The 26611-nt window shown below is 42.5% G+C and overlaps 1 protein-coding gene across 4 annotated transcripts in view; it reads left to right on the top strand.

The window, feature by feature from the left end:
* Nucleotides 1–26611, top strand: part of ARHGEF33 (Rho guanine nucleotide exchange factor 33) — a 71061-nt gene that overhangs the window by 24867 nt on the left and 19583 nt on the right. For 2 of the 4 annotated variants that reach the window (XM_075267540.1, XM_075267543.1), the window contains exons 2-7: nucleotides 6794–6843; nucleotides 9411–9575; nucleotides 11930–12051; nucleotides 14476–14609; nucleotides 15618–15677; nucleotides 19018–19239. In XM_075267540.1, the coding sequence (XP_075123641.1) occupies nucleotides 6794–6843; nucleotides 9411–9575; nucleotides 11930–12051; nucleotides 14476–14609; nucleotides 15618–15677; nucleotides 19018–19239 (753 nt within the window). Of the gene's footprint in view, nucleotides 1–1712; nucleotides 1868–6793; nucleotides 6844–9410; nucleotides 9576–11929; nucleotides 12052–14475; nucleotides 14610–15617; nucleotides 15678–19017; nucleotides 19240–26611 lie in introns of all 4 variants that reach the window. The other 2 variants (XM_075267542.1, XM_075267541.1) reach the window with 2 other exon arrangements.

Below are 26611 nucleotides of genomic sequence, written 5' to 3' on the forward strand. Positions count from 1 at the left end.
TGACCAGATCTATTTGCCAAGCACCTCTTTCAGTTTCAACATATGCTTATGGAGGAGGGGAGTGTGGCTGTAAAATCCTTCTTATAGTATTGTTTTGGTATCGATACAACAATAAGGAAAAGTATTGAAGTCCAAAGTGACAATCCTGCCTTATGTATCTTCATATTTGGATGACTTCATCCTTGTAATATGCTAGTATCACATTAAATATATATTCATTTGAATGGGTTTATAAAGCAATGGGTTCTTATACCGGTTTCTTATTATTATTATTATTATTGTTTATTTATATAGCACCATTAATTCTATGGTGCTTCACATTTGGGGGTTACATACGGTACACAAAATATACAGGTAGATATAATACTAACAGTGACCGACTGGCACAGTGGGGTAGAGGACCCTGCCCACGAGGGCTTACAATCTATGGGGGAAGAGGGGTAGAGACAGAAGGAGAGGGGGAGACTGTACAGATGGCAGTGCGGTGATAGTGTTATTGGAGATTGTATGCCTTCCTGAATAGGTGAGTCTTCAGGGCCTTCTTGAAGCCTGTGATTGTGGGGGTCAGTCTTATGTGTCTTGGTAAGGAGTTCCAGAGTATGGGGGATGCATGGGAGAAATCCTGGAGACGGTTGTGTGAGGAGCGGATGAGAGAAGAGCGGAGTATGAGGTCATTGGAGGATCTGAGGTTACGTGTGGGCAGGTAGCGGGAGATTAGGTCAGAGATATATGGAGGGGACAGGTTGTGGATGGCTTTGTATGTTAGCGTTAGTAGCTTGAACTCAATTCGCTGGACTATAGGTAGCCAGTGGAGGGACTGGCAGAGGGGAGCAGCCGATGAAGATCGGGGGGAGAGGTGAATTAAGCGAGCAGCGCAGTTTAAGGTGGGCTGGAGGGGGGCGAGGGTGTTTGCTGGGAGTCCATGGAGAAGGGTGTTGCAGTAGTCTAAGCGGGAGATTATGAGAGCATGGATGAGCATCTTGGTAGTTTCAGGGGTGAGGAAGGAGCAGATTCGATGGATGTTCTTGAGCTGGAGGCGGCAGGAAGTGTTGAGGGTTTGAATGTGTGACTTGAAGGATAGGTCGGGGTCCAGGGTAACCCCAAGGCATCGGGCCTGTGGGACAGGGGTAAGTGGGGTTCTGTTAACTTTGATAGATGGGTCAGGTGGAGGGGCCATACGGGGTGGGGTTTCTTTGTGTAGACACAAAGTCGGACATGCAGGATTTTGTGTCCGCGCAAAAACAACGGTTTCCCTGTGGAGAGGCTGCATACACACCGACAGTTTGCTTTAAAAACCGTCGGGAATCCGTCCCCTGTCCAGATTTCCCAGGGAATAAGACGGAGATGGATGCAAGTGTGAACACCCCCTTGTATAAAAATGAACATAACCTGAGTCTGTGGATGGAACCAATGCGTTTTAATAACTGATATAGCACAAATATATGTGTGTACATTGATTTTCATATAGTATAATAGCATGGACAAGGAGAACCAAAGACAGAATTAGTAAGGATTGGAGCTTATAATATCAAGGAAGGTTGGACTTACGCAGATGTATTTTGGAGGAGGATCCAGTTTTCTTTTCATAGATTACTGTCCCATTCAGATAAACCTCAGTTGCATAAGATAGCATGTCACTGCATGTGAGTTCAACATTTTCATTCTTTACATCCAGAATTTCAATAAACCCTTTATCCTTTTTATGAAAACAGGCATTGGCCGTCTTGAAACATCATTGAACTCACATGATAGTTACTGCTGCCCCATGAGCTGCTCTCAGAGGACAGGAGACTGTAGCTCTGTGAAAGGATGATCTGTGATTCTTCAGAACAGGGAAAGCCAGCCATGGACTCAAACAAACAAGAAGGTAAAATCTTTCTAATACACATTGGGTGGGTCCGGAATATAGGGAATATCTTGGTGCATGATTTGTATCTTATACTGATATCACTATGTAATACTGAGGCCATCACATCTTAAAAACACACAAAGAAGCAATAAATGGACAAGATGCAAGAAAATATATCATTTTCCAAAACAGATAGAACTTATTAGAAATTTCATTAATGACATCCCTGGCGACTAAGGAGTAATATAATATAAAAAACACCTACGGATGGTGAAAGGTGCTGGTCAGTATGTGGCCACCAGGCTGCTACTATGTGATTCCATCTCCAGTTTGGGATTAGGAGTCTGGTGTATTGTTCTATACTAACTCTTTGGATGTTATTCATTTGTATTATTGTGCTATACGTTGCCTCATTAGTTAAACCGTTAATATAATCTCCCTGTCTTGGAAACTGATATATTTTCTTACAGTATATATTTGTTTAATCCTCACTAACACTTTGGTTTTTGCAGTTTATTTTGTGCGTTTTTAGCTCATAATTTTTGGTTATTACTAAATATGTTCTAATAAAGTTGTTATCTTTTGAATTCTACATTTTTGTGCAAATTTTTTGTGTACTTTTTTTAAGAAATTGACTTATAGGAAACACTAGAGCAAGTTCCGACTTTGTACCAAGTAGGACTTATTTGTATACGTTGATAGATGTATACTTTGCACTGTGTGGAATGATTATGTTTTTTGGAATACTTAAAGGGGCTCTATCATTGGGAAAAGTCATTTTTAGCTAATCACATCCTTGCATAGGCTTTAGAAAGGCTATTCCACACCTACCTTTAGTATGTAGATTGCCTCAGTGGTCTCTGAATAAGTCTGTTTTTATTCATATGCTAATGAGCTTCCAGCCAGCACAGGAAGTTCCCAGCATCCTACTCTCTCCTATTATCTCCTATTTGTGTGTGCAAACAGGAAGCTGAGTCATCATCATCATCAGCAGCAGCAGCAGCAGCCTGTGCCGTATACACTCATAGGAAACAATAGCAAAGAGGGTGCATGATGCATCGTGCACCCAGTCTAATTAGCATATGAATAAAAACGGACTTTACATACTAAAGGTAGGTGTGGAATAGACTTTCTAAAGCCTATGCAAGGATGTGATTAGTTTAAAATGACTTTTCCCAATGATAGAGCCCCTTTAAAGGGGTTGTCCAGGCAGAAAATCTTTTTTTTTTTTTTTTAATAGAAAGGTTTGTTAGTGCTAGTGATGGGTTAAAGGGGTTTTCCCACCTCAGTGTATCAGCCAGGCTTCCTGCAGTGTCTGCTTCCCACTTCCTATATTTTTTCTCACTCCCCCTCACTCCTGCTGAACGGGACAAACAATCCTTCTGCAGATCAGATAATATACAGATGCTTGTAAACAATGGACTCAGTTTTATCTGTGTGTTTACATAGAGAAATAACAGACCAGGCTTTATCAGCAAACTGCAGTTATCTGAATGATTGTCCTACCAGCAAGAGCAGTGAATGAGTGACATCACTTGACCTACAGGTCCGAGGTTATAGCAACTCTGTGTAAACAATGGGAGGAATAAGGTCACATAGCAGGCAAACAAAGCAGCATTTCTAAAGCAATATATTTAGGAAAAGTCTTCCGTTTACATAAGCTGCCAATATAGATAGGATACATGAGATGGGACAACCCCTTTATTACTATAGGTGTTAATAGATGTAGCAGTGAGGCTAAGCAGCGGTTGCCATAGACATAGGTGGATCCTATAGACTATATTGGGGTATGCCATGTGTCCATTGGGTGCTTACCATTTTTATAATGATACTGGCCTGAGTGAAATGTCCTCTGAGCTGGACTTTTCTCTCCGCTGATTTTCAATGGTTTCTGTAATGGAATACCCAACAGAAACTTCGACGCAGATGTGAAATTAGCCTGCGCTTGTACTTAAACTAATATACTCTACCTGCTCAATTTATGAGTGCATGTTACATTGATAATAGTGCATCTTCCCCATTATTCCCATCTGTTTGAGAGTCTGCTCCTCCATTGGTAGAACACAGGCTCCCATTAAAGACATTCTGGGTGATTTCTTGGATCCATCCCTATAGTAGAGACTTTGGTTCTTGTAATAAAGGTGTATTTGAGAATTTCTGTATATACACTTGATGAATATACATGTGTATTCTATTCTCATACTTCTCTTCATATATTGTTACTTCTATGAGCAGTCCTTCACATGGGCTTAACTATAGAATGTACAGAAGTTTTAGTTGTACCTGGATCATAAGGTCTGGAGAAGGGGGAATATTCAGCACATACTATATAGGAGGTTTTTTTTATTTTCTGTATTTTCTTATGACTTAATTGTGCCTTAATTGTCTTATTGTTTGGTTGTATTACTGTTTATTTCTCCAATCCTGAGACACTATGGACCAGAAAATTTATCTAAAATGTTACTAACTGTGGTTCTACTGTGGGTACTTTTTAAACACCGTTTGTCCACAGTTTTGTGAAATTGTTACATTTTGGTGTTGATGTGAATAAATTTTTAGTTTTCAGTTTTATTAAATCTAAGCCAGCTATGAACTGACATAGAGTTCATTCAAGGTGCAGGGACTTAATCACTTCAGAAGTTATGTGCTTCCTCCAAGTACAGGGGATATCAAAATCTAAGCAAAAAATGCCATTTTTCATAAATATGAATATTAATAGAGAAACAATGGCTGGAGGAGTCCAGACTCAGAGAAGGAAAGTCCACAAGTCCTTTGTATCATATACAAAGTCTCTGCAGCTTCACATTTGGCAATGTTGTTCATATTAAACAAATCAGTCACTTGCCTCCTCTTAAAGGGGTTACCCAGAGCCATTTTTTTTTTAAACTCATTTTCCCCTCTTCCTATTTCATCCAAATCTTGGGTTCCCATTCTTGTTCCAGAACTTAACAACCAAGTTGATCCGATTCCTCCCTACTCTCCAATGTCCATATGTATTACCTGTATTATGGCTTGTACCACCAGGTTATTGTTCATTATAAGTGTAATGAGTTTATTGTTGCTTATTTGAGGTTTTATTGTCTATTACTATTATGTATCCATACTTTACATATTTTACATGGAGTTTTCAGAGGCACCATCTAGTAAACCATCAAAAACTTCTGTAAAACAAGGCCTCATGCTGCTGTGATGTTTCATTTGTTTCCCTGGTGGGGAAGTTAGTTGTGAGTTTGCAATTAAAACATCACAGCATCATGTGACCTCGGCTGTGGGAGGGATTTTCTACCTGTAATAACAGTGGAAAGGGGAGGAGTACATGTAGTACATGGGAAATGTAGTTTGTCCACAAAGTCCCTGCATGTTAATAACAGTGATAGAAGGAGCAGCAAATAAAATAAAGCCAAGCAAAGGGTGCACATGGGAACAGTGAGTATTTGCAGATCATTTTTGGAAACTGGATAACCCCTTTAAGTGCTCTCAACTATGGTAAAGTGGCTTGCTGACGGCCCCTCTGGCACTGAGTACCCGGGATACATGTCTCTGATTCTCTTAGCTATAACATAAGGATCCAAAGCATGACTTTTACCAGCTACCACATATTTGATCATGACTGATTCCTCTAAGCCCTGGTCTGACTTTTATATCTATACTCACTATACACCTTTAAAGCAAGGAGGTCATACCTATAAGTAGGTGGCAAATGCAAGTGAAGATACTCAACAAATTTTGCATAAAATATTGAATTATAATGCTTTACTTTACCCAGGGTAACAGGTTGAGAATTAATAAAGGATGCAATAAAGTGTCGATCAATGTCAAGGTTTATGGGCCCAGTGCACTTAGTGGTTGTTTTTAAAGGGAATCTACCAACTCCCCCAAGCATATTCAACTGTTACTACTGCATTGCAGAGCACATGATAAACAACATACTTTTATCATATATGTCACTTTTCTAAATTTGGTGAAAAACAACTTTGAACTATTATGCAAATGAGGCAGTTGGTGCACTGGGGGCGGGTCTTCATCCCTGGGAGCACTGCTCTTTATGTTCAAGTAGGATGGCTGATGTCATAGCAGTGGGAGGAGCAAATCTCATTACACGGGATGCGCAGGCAGGAAGTGGTGGCAACGCTCCAACTTCTTACTGCATTTTTTTAAATGCATTTACTAAGTCAGTATGGTCCCAGCAATACCAATTGTAGGCTGAGGCCACATGTTAATCTTATCCCCACAATGTGGAAAAAAATGCTGTATCCAAGTCACAGTGTCCACCGAAAATCAGCGGAGGAAAAAGTCCTACACGGAAGACATGATCCTCACTGGTTTCAGTTTAAAAACAATGGACACCTGACAGAGCCTCTTATAGTGAATGGGGTCTGCTGACTCCTTGTGTAACCGATGGACCCGAACAACATAAATACAATGCTAGTGATAACCTACAAAACAAGAGATATAGGATATGTACAATCACAAAGAACCAATAAAAAATCTAATATAAATGTATAATATTATTAGGTATTACACAACACAATAAAAGCAATTATGTTATGTACAGTACACCAGCAGACTATCACCCTAATATATCACCCTAGTTTTTTAGGGTGATAGTCCGGTGGTATGCATAGCATAGGTGTTTCTTAATTGTATTTATTGTATTGTTTGATGCCCAATAAACATTATACATTTCTGTTAGATTTGCCTATTCATAGGCTCTTTATCTTGTGTACTATGAGCAGTTGAGGTGAAATGTTCAGAAGATATTTGTCATCTGCGTTGCTCTGAATGGCAGCAGTGGTTTACGTTAATGTGATCTTCAGTGCAGGAAAGCCCAGAGGTAATCTAATGATGTCTTTATCGTGTACCATATGCTTACAGTAAAACACTCCTACTCCATGTTGTGCTCAATGTGTGTTTTATAGGTCAATGTCTTTCTTTCTTTTACAGGAGAAACTGACAATGTTCCAGTAACCACCTTACCAGCCCAGATATATCAGGTAACAATACCATAAAATAATCGCCACAATATAGTATGTCGGGCTAGTTACTCTGCTGATAGCCTGCGCACATACATACCTTGGGTCCCGGATTGAACGATAGGCTACATGGAATTCCCGTACACCCTCGCAATTAACTACCGTGCCCGCTGCTTCTCACGGTTCAATTCGCTGCAGGACCTGGCACGCTGTAGGACCTGGGATGACGTCATTCCAGCCCTTTCAGCAGCTCACCTCATTGGGTGCCGCTTCTGTATGTGGGTGGAGTTACTCTGGGGCAGGGACATGTCCATATGCTGCCCCACCTGTGTGGCCTCACCACGGGACCGCAGTACTCTGCCGCGGCTGGACAGAGGGTCGCCTGCGCCGCGCTCTGGAATGCCGGTTCGGCCAGCTGTCCCGCAGCGTCTGCCGTCTCTAGACACTACAAGTCGGAACATCGGTGCACGGGAAGCCCAGGGTGTGGTGAGAACGGGGCCACAGGTTGGTAGGGGGAAAGGGGACACACGGTCGGCAGGGTCTGGTGGGGGGAAAAGGGGGCACGGGGTAGGTAAGATGGGGGAAGGGGGCATGGGGTAGAAGGAAGGACTGACCACATGGGGAAGCGGGTAGGGAGAAAGGAGGGTGGTGGGCACCAGGAGGGAGAGGAGGTAAACAGTTCCAGCGGGCCGCAAGGTGAGGGGGGCACGGGGTAGGTAAGACGGGGGAAGGGGGCATGGGGTAGAAGGAAGGAGTGACCACATGGGGAAGCGGGTAGGGAGAAAGGGGGGTGGTGGGCGCCAGGAGGGAGAGGAGGTAAACAGTTCCAGCGGGCTGCAGGGTGGGCCCTGAGAGTCCATGGAACCACAGGTGTAGGAAGGGCCCGCTGCGGACACAAGGCAAAGGAACAAGCCTGCGCACCGCTCCAGGTGGGTCCCGCAGGGGGTCGGGGTTCCGCGGACGAAGTCGCGGGTAAAAACTAGTAGTACATAAGAGAATCTCTGTATCCTGTAAATGGAGCAGTTATGAAAAAAGAACCATCAAAAAAACAGACATGTGAATAGACACATTCAATAGACACAGGACGAATGTTGTAAAAATTGCTTTCACTCATTCGATTTTCTCTTAGGCCTTATGCACACGTCAGTTTGATGTTTTTGATCCATCAGTTATTGATGTACGTTTCGCATCCGTCTAACATCAGTTTGTAACTGTCAGTAATAAAACAGATGAATTTCATTACTCTTCCTTTTGTGACCTAGCCCACTGATCCATAGTTAATGGACGTCAATCCACTGTACATCCATTAAAAACAGATCAATTGATTTCTATCGGGTCCATGTGTTTGAAAATGGATGGCCATGAAAGATAACTAAATAGATTATATCGGCCATCACTGATCCTTTGTGATTTCAAAATGCCATCATGTATTACAGAAGGGATTATGTCAGCTTTGGAGCTTTCAGTAGTCTATTTTGGTTGTATAAAATTATTATTATTTTTGTAGAGAAGTGCTCCTCAAGATGTGAAGCAGGTCTCACTGACTGGTTAGGTGCAGGTTCCTATACTCGAAAGCCTTCAACTATCCATAGTCTCCTGGTAGATGTAATGTAGATGCAATGAATGTGCTGGTAAAATCAGGTCCTGCCTGGTATGCCATGGTGGCGCTGCCTCCTGTGACTATTAGTATGAGGCATCACCAGTTGTATCCACATTAAACCAGGCAGGTTAGGCTTTGTTCATATTTGTGTAGGTAATCTGTTCAGGGGAGTCCACATGGGGATCTCCCCGAACGGACTACCGAACACATTGGCAAGCGGTGTGCAGTGAAAGCACACGGACCCTATAGACTATAATGGGGTCCATGTGCATTCCGTACTGTCTCTGCACGGAACACGCGGACATAAGAGTAGTTCACAATCTACTTTCCTGTCCGCAGGACTCATGCATAGACCGTGCGGAAAGGACACAGACCCCATTATAGACTATGGGGTCCATGTGCTTTCACTGCACACCGCTTGCCAATGCGGACTCCCCTGAATGGATTACCAACACAGAGGTGAACAAGGCATTAGGGTTGCATATAGGAGAGGCATGATTAACCTCTGCTTCAATAATACAAACTTGAAAATGCTGAGGCTGGCAAGGGGGAGCCAGACTACACAGCTAACACTCCTGGAGCCGAGGCAGCTCCACTGAATGGATTCATGAAGGACCTGTGATGACATCATCTCTAAAAGTCTACAAGTCCTTTATATGGAAGCTTTGCTGCCGGAGTCTGCAGGCTGCATTCTCTAATCTGAAGGGAGGGTTGAGTCTAGACGTGGTTTAAATAAGGTGTATCGTGGATCCAGTAGGTGGCGCTGTTTGAAAGTATTAGTTGTGTGGGCAGAGATAGTGGCATTTTTTAGGCACCCCATAGTTGTATTTCTTTGCCGCTACGACCCCACATCACAACAGATTAATTTCTGAATCCACAAATTTGGAGAAAGCCCAGGCATAGAGGACTCAGTATTGAAACATTGTGTAAGACATTAAATGAAAATGATGCAAAACTTTTCAATTCTGTTTTCTAAATATTTTCTTAGTTGCAGATTTTGGCCTCTGAACTGAAGACAGGCTTTACAGAGGCTATGCAGGAATTGTCCCGAATTCAACATGGCGAATATGCCTTGGAAGAAAAGGTTAAGAGTTGTCGCTGTACCATGGAAGAGAAGGTTACAGAGTTGAAAAATTCGCTTAACAACTTGAAGGTAACAGTACTAGGAGGGCGTCCTGTTATAGTGTGTAAGGGATATTGTATATGCTGTATCTCCAACATGGAGAACTTAAAGGGAGTCTGTCAGCACAAACATAACCTGAAACAGATTCCAAAGGTACCTTTATATTGTGATCTGATAGTCTAAACCCCCTTGCACACAACTGTATGAATGGTCAGTGGTTTTTCCCAGATAACACACTGACCCATTCATTTCTATGGGCCGTACGCATGACCGTGAAACACACAAGTGTTTTTGCAAATCATAGCATGTCAATTATACCTATGGAAACGCTGGCATTTTCCAAAACGGTTAAGGTATAATGGAGACAGAAAGTCAACAGAGGAAAACTTTGCAAACTTTCTGCAATGCGTTTATGCCACGGTCTTTTCTGCAGCATTTTTTGGCTGTGGCTTGCTATGTGGGGCCTTAGCCTGAATAGGTTTTTTTTTGGCATCTAAGTTAGCTTTCGTAAATAATGAAGTCCCACCCTCTCAAAATTATATTGAAAGACAACCAAATTGTTGATTATTGATCCCAATACACAGATTCTCATGGACATGAAAACCTAATTACGTGTAATATTACTCTCAAATTAACTCAGAAATACCATTTCAACTTTGTCCATCGAGACAAATCACAGCTAACAAACGTAATATGTCTAATAGAACCTATAAGCAGATTTGGGACCAGCAAACCCCCGGGATGTTGTTACGCAGTCACTAAACAGCCTTTTTGCGTTCTACGCCAATTCAGCATTAGGGCATAAACAAGTGTTATAAATGGCTCTCTAAAATTTCAGTGTAGTGGGCTTCTGCTCACTCCCCCTCTCACTATGTGCCACAAGTAGAGCGTTCTTTGGAAATAAGATTTGGTCACTGTGTATAAAGTATAACTTTTATTCGTATGCTTTAAAATGAGTCCTCCAGAAAGGAGCGTCCTGTCCTGGTTTACTGATGGACACATTGAATGAGGCCCCGTCTCTCTGTGACCTCAGAATTTCCCAATTGGGTATATGAAAATGGGTTACTTTTAATTACATTTACAAACCTATCAAAAGAAATTCTCTGTCCCCAAATTGTTTTTTTTATGTACTGATGACCCATCTACAGGATCAGTCATCAGTTTGTGAACCATTGGGGTGGTTCTGGGTAAGTATAACACCCATACTTATACTGCTATAGCTTCCGGCACCCAGACCCTGCTGTCACAGCTGATCAATATGAAAAATCAATTTGGGGCCTTTAAAATGTTCTTACATTTTTTCAGCACTATTTAGTTATTATGGCCTTATTATCAATCATCATTAATAACATATCACCAATGACATGAAAATTTTGGTTTTAAGAGGAGATTTCAAATCTAAGAACGACAGGAGGATTTATGAGTACAAGCTCATGACCCTGTTCAGTACACTCCAGGAAGGGTTGAATCTGTCACATGGGTATATGACACCTTACAGGAATCACTGATCTGAGGCAGCCGTAAAAGACCACTCTTTGAACTGATAAGGACCTTGGACCTTGTATGTACCAATAACTTTCCACCCTCCCACCTAAAATTCTATTCCTATGTGTCCCTTTGTACATAAATATGCATCCTTCAGAAATTGTTTTTAAATTTACCTGAGGAAGAAGCCGAGAGCTTCGAAACATTATATTCTGTCATCATTATTAGTTAGTAGAGATGAGCGAGTAGTACTCGATTGAGTAGGTATTCGATCGAATACTACGGTATTCGAAATACTCGTACTCGATAGAGTACCACTCGCTGTTCGATTGTAAAAGTTCGATGCAGAACCAGCATTGATTGGCCGAATGCTATACCGTCGGCCAATCAACGCTGGTTCTTCTCCTACCTTTAGAAGTCTTCTCCGTGCAGCTTCCCTGCGGCGTCTTCTGGCTCTTCATTCACTCTGCCAGGCATCGGGCATGGGCAGAGCCGACTGCGCATGTCCGCTTGTAGTGCGGGCATGCGCAGTCGGCTCTCCAGGCCCAATGCCTGGCAGAGTGAATTCAGAGCCGAAAGATGCCGCGGGGACGCTGCACGGAGAAGACTGCACGGAGGATCCAGCCCGACCCTCACTCGTGGACTTGGTAAGTATAATTTGATCGAACGTTGCCTACCCCTGAAACGAGCATTTTCTCCCCATAGACTATAATAGGGTTCGATATTCGATTCGAGTGGTCGAATACGAATATCGAACCTCGAGCATTTTACTGTTCTCTATTAGTTAGCCATTAAAAAAGGTATCAACGACTGAAGACTCTCAAGTTTTTGTTTTTTTATATTTCATTAACAACATAACAATATACCTTCCCCTATCGATAATGATATATTTCCCATAGGAAGAGGTGAACACGGCCATGGCAATGATTCACGCTATCATTGCTAAGCAGGAAGAGATGCAGCAGAAGATTGAGCAACTGCAACAAGAGAAAAGGAGAGAATCCCGAAAAGTGAAGAATAAGTGAGTGGGGTTGGCTACATTTTTCTAACGTATCACATTTATTCTCTTCGATATGTTATATGTACATGATCTGAAAATGAAAGAAAATGAAAATTAAAAAATGTAGGATGATGAGAGGAGTAGTTTGGATGTCAGAAGTCCTATGAGTATTCTTAGACTAATTATGTAGTCGGCATTGTTCCTCTTATTAGGATCCAGGTCACCCTGCCTCTAATTAGAAGTAATTCGCAGAGCATTGGCTTTCTTGTCTTCCCGGGAAGGTGGGGATTGTTACTGATCTAATTATCTATCATATTATTTTCCATAAAACTATTAGAGAAAAAAGAAGGTTTAACTAGAATTATAGAACTTAACACCAAGTCCTATAATGGGTCAGATAGAAAGCTGCAAGTTTTACCTAAAAAGAGTTAGATTTCCGAAGTCCTTGGCTCTCGCTCTAGGGATACATCTGTAATAGTGGAGGTCTATATAAATATACTGTATATTTTTACGCTAGGGCGTGCGGCTCTTTATCTAGAAGGTTCTGCTTCTGTCCTGATATTGTGACTTTAATCGGTGCAGATTGTTGTATATTCAGAGCTTTGGGATACTTTGCAGTAATTTACTCAAGTAGGTGTTCAGAACCATGGCAGACAATTGTGGCAAAATTCTGGAAATGTTTTTGTTAAGTTGTTTTTTTAAAATCATTTATCTATTATTAATTTCACTTATGTAAGGCTAGGTTCACATCTGTGCTTGGTAAGTGCTTAGGGCTTCTGTTCCCCATTCTGCCTTAAAAATTCAAGCAGGACTCTTCTCTCTCTGTATTTTTTGGGCAGAAGCCATTTTAGCATATCAGGTTCACGGGTAACCGCTTTTTAAAGGGATACTATCATTAAAATTGAAATTTTTTGTCTCTAACACGTAGGAATAGCCTTAAGAAAGGCTATTCATCTCCTACCTTTAGATGTCTTCTCCGTGCCGCCGTACCATAGAAATCCCGGTTTTTGCCGGTATGTAAATGAGTTCTTGCGCAGCACTGGGGGCAGGCCCCAGCGCTCTAACAGCACTGGGGGCATCCCCAATTTTGCGAGAGAACTCTCCAGCACCACCACCATCTTCTTCAGAAACTGGTCTTCCTCGCGTCTTCTTCTGGGGGTTGGCTTCCAATTTCTAGGCCTCGGGTCTAGGACAAAGCCGACTGTGCATGCCCACCAGCCACAAGAAAATGGCCGCTTACAATACTGTAGGATTATAAATAATGAAGTAGTCCTTTTACTGAATTCCAAAAATTGTAGTCCAATGTTGGGAACAGAAGCCCCTCAAATTGCGTTAATAACTGATTTAGCCAGGTATAACATAGTCGTATACATGAGGCCTTAGCAGTGCATAAAAATCTTATACACTGTCTACCAATAAGTATTTGGACACCCAGTAAAGTTTGGCAGAGGTAGTGTTATGGTTCAGGGTGTTTCTCCTGGTATGGACTGGGACCCTTCACCCCAGTGCATGGTAAACTCAACGCCGATGCCTATTGCACTATTTTAGATAACAGTGTGCTTCCTACACTATGGCGGTTCTATGGGTCGGACCAATGTTACTTCCAGGATGACAACGCCAGCTGTCATGTAGCAAGGTCTACCATGGCTTGGTACAGTGAAAATCAGGTTAACTGACTGGTCTGGCCTGCCCAGAGCCCAGACTTGAACCCTATCGAGCACCTTTGGGACAAATTGTATCGCCATACTAAGGGGTACAGTAGCCGTCCAAAATCAGGGAAAGAACTTACCTGTCTTCTCCAAGCCAAATGGAATAAAATACCACTAGCCATCATACAAGGACTTGTGGAAAGCATGCCCCGGAGGGTTGAGTCTGTAATTGCTGCTCGTGCCGCTCGGACCGCAGGTGTCCAAATACTTATTGGTTGGTAGACAGTGTATCACCTATGCAGATAAAGTTTCAAAAGCTGAGAAGGTGATCCCAAGTCTGGCAAGTGCTCCGAATTTCATGACTAAATCCTATCCTGCTCCTCCCATTTGGTCTTAATTGATGATTCCACCATTATGTGATGTTACTGTTATTGGCTGGAGAACTTGCTGGGCTTGAGACCGCACTTAGGGCACTTGTCACTTTAAATTCTAAAATAATATAAAGACAATGGGGCAGATTTTCTAATAGACACTAATTTAGACAGTGTGACCCAGATTTACTATACCTTGTATTCCAGTTTTTTTGGGTGTATAAGGCATAAAAAGTCGCATTAGCTACTTTCCCAAAAAGGGGACACAGCAGAAGTGTGCCGGAGACAGGGGCTCTTTACCCCCACCAAATTTACCATCATGTACGCCACATTTTGCTTAATAAATCTCCCCCAAAGTATATTCCAATTTACCATACAGATTTTCTGACACATAGTTTTTGTCTATACTTTTCTGTTGTCCCCAGAAGGATCCAGAAGGAAGAACATACAGTTCAAACCCAATCAGCCCAGAACAGCAACTTCCAAAACTCCAATCATTCGGAATCAATGATGGTCAATTACCATAGCAACCTTGTACAGCCCTCCCCATATGAAAAAGGTAACGTGACTTTCAATATAGTAAAATATTCAAAGGTTAGATTATATATTTACCCCTTATCGAACAGGTTATTTTAGGACTTATTGTGAAAGCAGTTTTTCGTCTTTTCATTGTTGCAATACGAGAGACATAATTTTTACATTTTTTTGTTATTGACAAAAAGCTAAAAGGTAAGTATGTGTGAACACAGCCCAACTCATGTACAGTATAAAGCAATCCCAAACTTCCAGGGTCTTTACCTCCTGTGTACAGATTTCTTACTCCTCGGCTGGAGACAGTAACCACTTGAAACAAGAAAAAAACGAAATCCAGCAATCCAGAGGAATCCCAATAATTTTCTTAAAACTTAGCTTTTAATATTTCCATGAAAAAGGTGGTATAAAAACAACCATCAATCAGAACAATCCATGTTATCTTACGTGTTTCAGAGCTGTAGGTTCCTTACTCATAGAGTTCCTTACTCATACCATGCTATGAAAAAGGAACTTAGAGTTCCAAAATGCGTAAGCTAACATGGAGTTCCCGCTTCTACTTATAGTATGCCATGAGTAAGGAACCTAGAGTTCGGAAATACGTAAGCAAACATTGATTGTTCTGATTGATGGTCGTTTTTATACAACCTAATGGAAACATTAAAATCTAAGTTTTAAGAAAATTATTGGGATTCCTCTGGATTTCTGGATTTAGTTTTTTCTTGTTTCAAATAATAGTAAAAGTGCTTGTGTTTCTATGTGGGGTGAGTTATATTTTTCATTAGAATCTTTTATAATTCTTTCTAGTATTAAATAGTAGTAAAATAAGAGCAATTCCGTTTTTTTGCATTATAAATTTTATGCGATTCACTGGGTAGCGTAATAACATGTTACCTTTGTTCTATGGGATAGTGTGATTCTATCAATATGTAGAGGTTTTTAATTTTTTATTACTTTTGTATAGTAAAACCACTTTGTTTTTGTGTCGCCATATTATACTCAGTCACTGATACAGGTTCATTTTCTATCCATACAGCTCCTGCGGCTAGGACAGTAAGTGCTGGCAGTGAAAGTAATATGACAGTCACCAACACAGGTAAGTAAAAAAAAATCATTGTCATTTACATTTTATTAGTCCTTGTCATCATGAAAGACTTCTTTTCCTGTATGTGGACCATGACATCTCACATCCTCAAGGTTTTTTTAGGCTTCCGCTGTGTATGGGACACCAGCAACTAACGTTAAGACTAAAATCAAAGCTGGCCCTGCACAGCTTTCATTTTACAAAAGTACTATAGGAAATGTAAATCGTGCTATGATTGGTTACTATTAGAGATGAGCGAACACTAAAATGTTCGAGGTTCGAAATTCGATTCGAACAGCCGCTCACTGTTCGAGTGTTCGAATGGGTTTCGAACCCCATTATAGTCTATGGGGAACATAAACTCGTTAAGGGGGAAACCCAAATCCGTGTCTGGAGGGTCACCAAGTCCACTATGACACCCCAGGAAATGATACCAACACCCTGGAATGACACTGGGACAGCAGGGGAAGCATGTCTGGGGGCATAAAAGTCACTTTATTTCATGGAAATCCCTGTCAGTTTGCGATTTTCGCAAGCTAACTTTTCCCCATAGAAATGCATTGGCCAGTGCTGATTGGCCAGAGTACGGAACTCGACCAATCAGCGCTGGCTCTGCTGGAGGAGGCGGAGTCTAAGATCGCTCCACACCAGTCTCCATTCAGGTCCGACCTTAGACTCCGCCTCCTCCGGCAGAGACAGCGCTGATTGGCCGAAGGCTGGCCAATGCATTCCTATGCGAATGCAGAGACTTAGCAGTGCTGAGCCAGTTCTGCTCAACTACACATCTGATGCACACTCGGCACTGCTACATCAGATGTAGCAATCTGATGTAGCAGAGCCGAGGGTGCACTAGAACCCCTGTGCAAACTCAGTTCACGCTAATAGAATGCATTGGCCAGCGCTGATTGGCCAATGCATTCTATTAGCCCGATGAAGTAGAGCTGAATGTGTGTGCTAAGCACACACATTCAGCTCTACTTCATCGGGCTAATAGAATGCATTGGCCAGCGCTGATTGGCCAGAGTACGGAACTCGACCAATCAGCGCTGGCTCTGCTGGAGGAGGCGGAGTCTAAGATCGCTCCACACCAGTCTCCATTTAGGTCCGACCTTAGACTCCGCCTCCTCCAGCAGAGCCAGCGCTGATTGGCCGAATTCCGTACTCTGGCCAATCAGTGCTGGCCAATGCATTCTGTTGGCATGATGAAGCAGTGCTGAATGTGTGTGTTTAGCTCAACTACACCGGTGGAGTAGTTGAGCTAAGCACACAGATTCAGCTCTGCTTCAATCAGCGCTGGCCAATGCATTCTATTAGCTTGATGAAGCAGAGTGTGCACAAGGGTTCAAGCGCACCCTCGGCTCTGATGTAGCAGAGCCGAGGGTGCACAAGGGTTCAAGCGCACCCTCGGCTCTGATGTAGCAGAGCCGAGGGTGCACAAGGGTTCAAGCGCACCCTCGGCTCTGATGTAGCAGAGCCGAGGCTGCACAAGGGTTCAAGCGCACCCTCGGCTCTGATGTAGCAGAGCCGAGGGTGCACAAGGGTTCAAGCGCACCCTCGGCTCTGATGTAGCAGAGCCGAGGCTGCACAAGGGTTCAAGCACACCCTCGGCTCTTATGTAGCAGAGCCGAGGGTGCACAAGGGTTCAAGTGCACCCTCGGCTCTGCTACATCAGAGCCGAGGGTGCGCTTGAACCCTTGTGCAGCCTCGGCTCTGCTACATCAGAGCCGAGGGTGCGCTTGAACCCTTGTGCACACTTTGCTTCATCAAGCTAATAGAATGCATTGGCCAGCGCTGATTGAAGCAGAGCTGAATCTGTGTGCTTAGCTCAACTACTCCACCGGTGTAGTTGAGCTAAACACACACATTCAGCACTGCTTCATCACGCCAACAGAATGCATTGCCAGCACTGATTGCCCAGAGTACGGAATTCGGCCAATCAGCGCTGGCTCTGCTGGAGGAGGCGGAGTCTAAGGTCGGACCTGAATGGAGACTGGTGTGGAGCGACCTTAGACTCCGCCTCCTCCAGCAGAGCCAGCGCTGATTGGTCGAGTTCCGTACTCTGGCCAATCAGCGCTGGCCAATGCATTCTATTAGCCCGATGAAGTAGAGCTGAATGTGTGTGCTTAGCACACACATTCAGCTCTACTTCATCGGGCTAATAGAATGCATTGGCCAATCAGCGCTGGCCAATGCATTCTATTAGCGTGAACTGAGTTTGCACAGGGGTTCTAGTGCACCCTCGGCTCTGCTACATCAGATTGCTACATCTGATGTAGCAGTGCCGAGTGTGCATCAGATGTGTAGTTGAGCAGAACTGGCTCAGCACTGCTAAGTCTCTGCATTCGCATAGGAATGCATTGGCCAGCCTTCGGCCAATCAGCGCTGTCTCTGCCGGAGGAGGCGGAGTCTAAGGTCGGACCTGAATGGAGACTGGTGTGGAGCGATCTTAGACTCCGCCTCCTCCAGCAGAGCCAGCGCTGATTGGCCGAATTCCGTACTCTGGCCAATCAGCACCGGCTAATGCATTGTATTGGCGTGATGAAGCAGTGCTGAATGTGTGTGCTTAGCACACACATTCAGCTCTACTTCATCGGGCTAATAGAATGCATTGGCCAATCAGCGCTGGCCAATGTATTCTATTAGCTTGATGAAGCAGAGTGTACACAAGGGTTCAAGCGCACCCTCGGCTCTGATGTAGCAGAGCCGAGGGTGCACAAGGGTTCAAGTGTAGTTGAGCTAAACACACACATTCAGCACTGCTTCATCACGCCAATAGAATGCATTGGCCAGCACTGATTGGCCAGAGTACGGAATTCGGCCAATCAGCGCTGGCCAATGCATCCCTATGGGAAAAAGTTTATCTCACAAAAATCACAATTACACACCCGATAGAGCCCCAAAAAGTTATTTTTAATAACATTCCCCCTTAAATAAAGGTTATCCCTAGCTATCCCTGCCTGTACAGCTATCCCTGTCTCATAGTCACAAAGTTCACATTCTCATATGACCCGGATTTGAAATCCACTATTCGTCTAAAATGGAGGTCACCTGATTTCGGCAGCCAATGACTTTTTCCAATTTTTTTCAATGCCCCCGGTGTCGTAGTTCCTGTCCCACCTTCATTGCGCTGTTATTGGTGCAAAAAAGGCGCCAGGGAAGGTGGGAGGGGAATCGAATTTTGGCGCACTTTACCACGCGGTGTTCGATTCGATTCGAACATGGCGAACACCCTGATATCCGATCGAACATGTGTTCGATAGAACACTGTTCGCTCATCTCTAGTTACTATGAGACCATTTTCCTTTAAGACATTTCTCGTGAATCTGCCCCTCTAAATGTTTTTTCTTTAAAGCTACTCGAACAACTCATGAAGAAACTGATGAAAGTTTCAAGTCCTCAATGACAATTGAAGGTCAGTCCAGAATGTATATGCCTTCACTGATCTGGAGACAACCAAAAGATGGAAGGGAATGGGAAGAAGAAAGCCCTAAAGAACAAACAGATAGACCAAGGGAACTAGTACAAAGCCGAGTCGCCCCAGTGGAGAATTCCCTCAGCGAGGCCAGTGTTTTTGGTAAAACATAGTATTAAAATTATTTGATCTTATAAACTGTGTAACCTAATTCATCTGACATTGGCTTAGGTTTACTATTGCGGATATGACTAGACACTGGTGTAAACATGGTGCATTGTAGCACATCTCTGGACCAATGTGGCACAGCTAATTTGGGTTAGAATTTTTTTGACATACTAGACAAGTGGGTGCGCATTGTCAGAAAAAAAGGAGAGTGGCATAAATGCACCACAATGAAGCCGTCAAAAATGGCGGAAACCTGACGGACATCTGGCGGACCCTATTATATTCTGCAGGGTCTGCTGGTGTCTGTGTCTAACCAATAAAACAACAGTCTGTCTTTCCATCGTTCATCGTCTCCCAGCAGACCCAAACAAAGGATGGAACAGTGCAGATGTGAACCTATCCTCAAAAAGTTTTTCGCAGCCCTATTCATACACAATTGAACATTTTTCTAGCAATATACGAGGGGGGACCCAAAAGTTTCCAGAAAAGTTGTTTTTGAAGCGTGTAATTTTTTGTACAAAATTCTTTCAATCTCCTTCAAAGTACTCTCCTTTAGCAGCAATACACTTGTCAAATCTCGTCTGACATTGTTCAAAACATTTTTTAAACTCATCTACTTTGATGTCTGCAAGCACCTCTGTCGTTTTCCTCTTCACCTCCTCCACGTCGGTGAAACGCTTCCCTTTGAGGTTCCTCTTCATTTGTGGGAATAAAAAAACATCACTGGGAGCCATATCGGGTGAATATGGTAGGTGGGGCAAGACAGCCATGCCGTTTCTTGCCATGAAAGTGGTCACCAAGATGGCGGTGTGGGCTGGGGCATTGTCGTGGTGGAAAAACCAATCACGAGACTGACACATTTCAGGCCTTTTTCGCCGCACACTGTTGCGCAAAGTCTTGAGAACCCCCAAGTAGAAAACCTGGTTAACGGTCTGACCTGTTGGAACAATCCCTTTTGCATCGAAAAAACAAATGACCATTGTCTTCACATTGGACTTCACTTGACGAGCCTTTTTGGTGCGGGGCGAGGATGGCGTCTTCCAGTGGCTTGATTGTTGTTTGGTTTCCGGTCGTAAGCATAGCACCAAGACTCATCTCCCGTAATAATTTTAGAAAAATATTCTGGGTCGGTTTCAGTATGTTCTTTCAAGGCATGGCATATTTTGATGCGACGCTCTTTCTGTTGATCAGTCAAGAGCTGCGGCACAAACTTTGCAGCGACCCTTGACATGCCCAAATCCTCCGATAAATTGCGCTGAATCGAGCTCAAACTCATTCCAGACAACTCTTCGAGTTCCTCAGTGGTTCATCGTCGATCTTCACGCACAAGCTCGTTGATTTTTTGGACACTTTTGTCCGTTCGGGAAGTTGACGGACGTCCAGAACGCGGTTGATCATCAATTGACATTTCACCATTTTTAAAGTGGGTGAACCACGAGTAAACTTGAGCTTGACACATAGCGTCATCCTTGTAAGCGGTCTTCAACATTTTAACGGTTTCCGATGCATTTTAACCGAGCAAAAAGCAAAACTTCACAGCCGCACGCTGCTCATAAAACTTCTCCATCAAGAAAAACGGCGGCTGGACAAAACAGCTCTTGCAAGAAAACTCACTGCGGGTAGACGAAACCTTCCGCATCAACGCTGCTTGGCACACTGACTGAGAAGGCATGGTTGAACAAATAACTAGCTGCAGAATCGCGTACTACGAAAACTGTGCGCGCAGCAGCCTCATTCTGGATACTTTTGGGTTCCCCCTCGTATGTGGTGTTGCTTCAGAAAAAAATCAGTCACAAAAATAAATAGCATTTGTGTGGAAAATCTAAGCTTCAAAATGCCAACATTTTTTTTTTTGACAATTCTGACCAATTTTGACCACTCCTGACTCATCTGTTTTAGTAAAAGTTTGTAAAATTTTAGTGAAATAATTTTGCAACACCATGTGCATTGTGTAATTCATCTGTTCCTTCTGGAAATGTATGAACAAAGTGACAGCTGAGAATTACCATTCCAGTAGTCAATAAAAAGTATGTTTATATAGTCAGACATTGACAAAGAAAATGTTTGTTTTTTTTGTCTTACATTTTTTTTGTCATACATTGTCAGAGTAGCAACAATGTAGAGAGTCCTAAGGAAAGATGCAACCAAAATTGATATTTTAAGTTAAAAGCAAGTATCTTTAAAATAAACATCAGAAAAGTTGACTACTTTAATCTGGAGATACAGCTGGGAATCTGTTCCTTTTGGAATAGGGTATGGGGGCACTCATCCACATTAGGGAGAGTGTTCGCCTACATAGGCAGTACGGAGACTTACAAGTCATTCCTGCTCCGCTAGGAATTATGGGTAAAAAATATGCAAATCTAGTCTCCTGGATGGAACTAGGAGAACAGAGTGCACTCTGTACACCACCCTATAGAGGGCAGCATCCTTAAACATCATGAACGACTCAGTTATAAAGTCTTTTAATCATAATGTGGATTTAATTGCTAAATCAGTATTTCTGTCCCAAAAGGAACAGATTCCCAACTATGGACAGCGCTGTTTCGGCCTATTGGGCCATCCTCAGCATAGTGTAGGGATACTGATTAAAAGACTTTATATCTGAGTCGTTCATGATGTTTAAGGATGCTGCCCTCTATAGGGTGGTGTACAGAGTGCACTCTGTTCTCCTAATTCCATCCAGGAGACTAGATTTGCATATTTTTTACCCATAATCCCTAGCGGAGCAGGAATGACTTGTAAGTCTCCGTACTGCCTATGTAGGCGAACACTCTCCCTAATGTGGATGAGTGCCCCCATACCCTGGTCTATAGTCTTTCACCATGCTAAATCAGTATCCCTACACTATGCTGAGGATGGCCCAATAGGCCGAAACAGCGCTGTCCATAGTTGGGAATCTGTTCCTTTTGGGACAGAAATACTGATTTAGCAATTAAATCCACATTATGATTAAAAGACTTTATAACTGAGTCGTTCATGATGTTTAAGGATGCTGCCCTCTATAGGGTGGTGTACAGAGTGCACTCTGTTCTCCTAATTCCATCCAGGAGACTAGATTTGCATATTTTTTACCCTTTTGGAATAGAAATACTAATTTGGCAATTAAATCCGCATCATGATTAAATAGACTTGTTAACTGAGTCATGCATGATGTTAAGGATGCTGCCCTCTAGAGGATAGCGTACAGAGTGCACTGTTCTCCTAATTACATCCTGGAGAATAGATTTGCATATTTTTTACTTTAGTCTGGAGACAGACATTGCGGAAAAGCTGCAATTTTTTTTGCAGTTTTTGCTGAGCTTTTGTTTTTTTTGAGCCAAAGCCAATGGCTTCACAAGGAATAGACAATATATCGGGATTTTTTTTTATACGTCTCCCTTCTGCTAAATCCACTCCTAGCTTTGGCTAAAAAAAACACAGCAAAATCTGCATTAAAAATGTAGCATTTCTGCAATGTGGGGCTTCAGCCTAGTGTATGTACATTGTTACTTCACTGCTCGCAGGGGTTATGCACTGTTATTGTCATTTAATATTATGGTTTTATGGAGTAGATAGCAAAACTCTGCGTGGAACTTACAAAATTAGGCACGCAGTCTTTAGTCATAAAATCTGTCAAATAGAAATGCAGGAAAGTTTTGGTACCAAATACATTCATTTTGCAGTATACAGGACCCTAGCTATGGCAATGAAGGTATAAATTGCTCAATGATTATTGGATTGGGTATGGAGATACTGCTCATATAGGGGCGCATAGCTATAGGGGTGCAGAGGTAGCAATTGCTATTGGACCCTGGAACCTCTGGGTGTCCAAAGGCCTCTCTATATTGTAAGAAGACACCAGTATTTGAAATGGCACCTGGTAAGTGGTGACCACGTTACAGATTTGGCCCTGTGGCCCAGGAGCATTAGGTCACTCCTCTGGGGTGAGACACCACAGTGCAGTTGCTGCACAAGACCAAACCCTAAAGTACAACTACTAAAGTCAAAATAAGCACTATGCTCGCCACACTACATGTAATCCAAATAGGAGCAATTGGAATAATAGAACTAGTAAAACATAACCTTTAATAAATCGGTTAAAATACTAAGATAACATAAATACATAGAAATACCCACATAAGACAATAAGTCCAACTCAATCACCACATATCTGGACACGGCGGTCCCAAAAGGAAATTAAGCCAATTGGTGACTCACCTCTTTGTGGTGGATGACCTGGAACTACTTTAAAAACAATCCAGGGAAGAAGTCTCCGTCCTGATGAAAGTGTTTGAGACAATAAAGAAAAATGTCCCTAGACTGTAAGACAGGGAGGGAGCTGTATACCCCTAAGCCTAACACGGGGTCACCTCCCTAAATGGCCAGTGCCCCGACCGGAACCTTGCCCTGGTATTGGGATGTCCCTATACACGCCCTCCTGGACAAAGATTTGAAAAAATGTGCTATAAAGAGTTAATTACAACTAAAGATGACATACCCGACATGCATGTTTCGTGGTGCATAAGTGGCAGTAACACACACACTCATCAGGGGTAAATAACAAGGTTGCTAATAAACCGCACACATAAACATATGGGCATATGTATATATTAGCCCATCAGGGGAACAGACAGTCACTAAGGCTAGTGACTCAGTCACATTCATACCACACTAATGACAAGTGGTTAGATAGGCAGGACAGAGAAATGAACAAGTGAAAATAAAGTTCAGTCCTCAGAACACTACGGAGTGCCGAACAGTGTACGTCCAAACCCTTCCCCTCGGGAGAGACGCGCCAAATGCGGGCATTTAAAGGAAACAGAAATGCGCATGCGCGATAAGTAAAACAGTCGCGCATGCCCAGATTTCACTGCCTTCGTACTCTAAATCGGGCGCATGCGCATTACATTGTCTGAGCGCCGCATATCCCGATCATAGAAGCGGAGCCAAACTCAGGTAAATTTTGGCATCTAGGACAGCCTCAATATTCTACCAGCTGGCCAAACATGAAAACAGGCTCATACAACTGACCCATATCAATAAGGGGCAGAGAATATGCCTGAGCGCAAAAAGGGGCAATCCCCTATGCATAAAAAGTACAAAAACGCACCATCTGTATTGTTACTAACCAGACAGTACCAATTTCATAGGAATATTTAAACTGGTTAAAAGATTCAGGAACAGCTACAAGATAGCATACCAAGTGGTCGAATTTATACACATATAGTGCCAAATATTATATGAATGAAGCAAAACTGAGTTGTTCATTAAGACCCCTAGGGTGTGTGGTCTGTAGCCTAAAGATCCACTTTGTCTCTGTCTGTGTGACCAATCTATCCCAGTCGCCTTTGCGTGCTGGAAATTTAACGACATCAATGCCCGTGAATCTTAAACCGGTGAAATTTCCTGCATGCACGTCACGGATGTGTCGCGCAATAGGGGTATCTCGTGAATGTCGTATATCACCTAAGTGTTCACCTACACGTCTACGAAATTCCCTGATAGTTTTGCCAATGTACTCAAGGCCACATTGACAGATGGCCCTATAGATCACACCTTTAGTACGGCAATTGATGAAATGTTGGATAGTATACTTTGCTCCTGTAACCTGACTCGTAAACTGTTTGCCACAGGCGATATATGGGCAAGCCACACACCCACTACACCTGTAGCAACCTTTTGTCTTGACTGGTAGCCAAGACCAAACCCCAAGCACACACACAGTGCTAATGGATGGCAGATTTTCATGGTAATTACCATCAAAATTGTACGGTAACTGCGAGCAAGTGAGGAATCTGCTCCTTGTGGCACTGGACTTTAAAAATGGTGAAAATTGTTCATTGTGTACATTTACCGCACCAGTGAAATTGAGTTACTCTAGTGATCTTTGCACATAATCCAGCAAGTGTCTTCAAGGGAGATTCATCACAGCTAGGCAGGGTGTATCCTAATAGTATCATTCCATCATGTCCCCTTTTTCTTTGCACCACTTTCTCATTTTAAGTCCATTTGTTTTTGTAGACACATTTTCAAGGACAGAAAGTCACTATCACCTATTATTAATAACCACAAGTCAGCTGCGCTTTACGATCCTCAGTGGTATCACGCCACCACCGTACAGTCATTATCGAGTGTCAGTTTGATGGCTTAGTCCTCACTGTATTCAGGGGATATGAATATAACCTCTCTCACACAGAAACAACCCTGCTAAGTTTGACGTTAAAAATTTATTTTGTGACCGTGGCTCAAGTCTATTCCTTTGTGTGCTGCAGAACGAACATCAAGACATCAATAATGTAAATAACTTTATCATCAGTCTGGGATATAAAGTACACTAACAGATGACGTTCACCTTAAGGGACAATTCACAAAATTCATAAATCACACTCCCAGTCTTCAGTTTACAATTTAAAGGGGTATTCCCATCTGAGACATGTATGTCTGATAGGTAGTGGTCCCACCTGTCTTCTGAAATGGGGTGTGAAAGTGGAGAGGAGGACTACTGTCAGAATACTCCCATATTCTGAAATCCCTCAGACTCTGAAAATCCAAAATTTTAATGGATTCTGCCCTTGAATTTGGGGTTTTGGCTGTATAGGTGATCTTAATAGGCAAATTTGTCACTTTAGTATAGACAATCAGAGAAACAGATGACAACGTAACTCCTATTATGTTATCTTCACTTAATAAATGCCAAGGTTTTCAATTATCCTCACCACGTGTTGATATTCAGAACTGAATGGTAACATTAATTTATATTTTCTATGGCCACTCCAATCTCCCCAGTGGATCTACAATTATCTTTTTAAAACAAAAGAGAGATCTATCAAGCTGTCTAGCTTTTTCTCAGGCTTCCAATAAGGTTTTAGCAGGACATTCCTTTTCTTGGAATTGAGAAATCAGATGACCGTCTTCTTTTCCAAATTCTGCCATCTTTGATCAATTCCGTCTAAGACCAAGGCAGGTGGCAACTTGAATGTAAATTGAACCAGTTTCTGGCTATTGGTTTCATACAATGGCGGCCAAAAAACCCACACCATTTCACAAAATGTAGTGATTGTCTTTTTCCATTTCTATCCACTTCTCTCCTGGATGATGAGTATTTGGCAATTTTGTACATGTCACAAGACATTTTTCAGTCGATTTAGTAGTAGGAGGTATACATATCATCTGCAGGAACTCCACTGGTGGTGCATTTTTTTTTTGGCTGCCACTGTATATGTGCTGCAAGTCAACCGCTGATCCTTAACTATAATCCAAATATAATATAAGGTCTAAATATTCAACAGAAGCAGCTAGAATATTAGGTGAAATTTTAAATTTAAAAACATTAGAATTTAGATCAAAATTATGTCATCGATGTACTGCTTCCAGAGTACCAGGC

The sequence above is a fragment of the Leptodactylus fuscus genome, chromosome 3 (genome assembly GCF_031893055.1).
Source record: "Leptodactylus fuscus isolate aLepFus1 chromosome 3, aLepFus1.hap2, whole genome shotgun sequence".
Taxonomy (NCBI): domain Eukaryota; kingdom Metazoa; phylum Chordata; class Amphibia; order Anura; family Leptodactylidae; genus Leptodactylus; species Leptodactylus fuscus.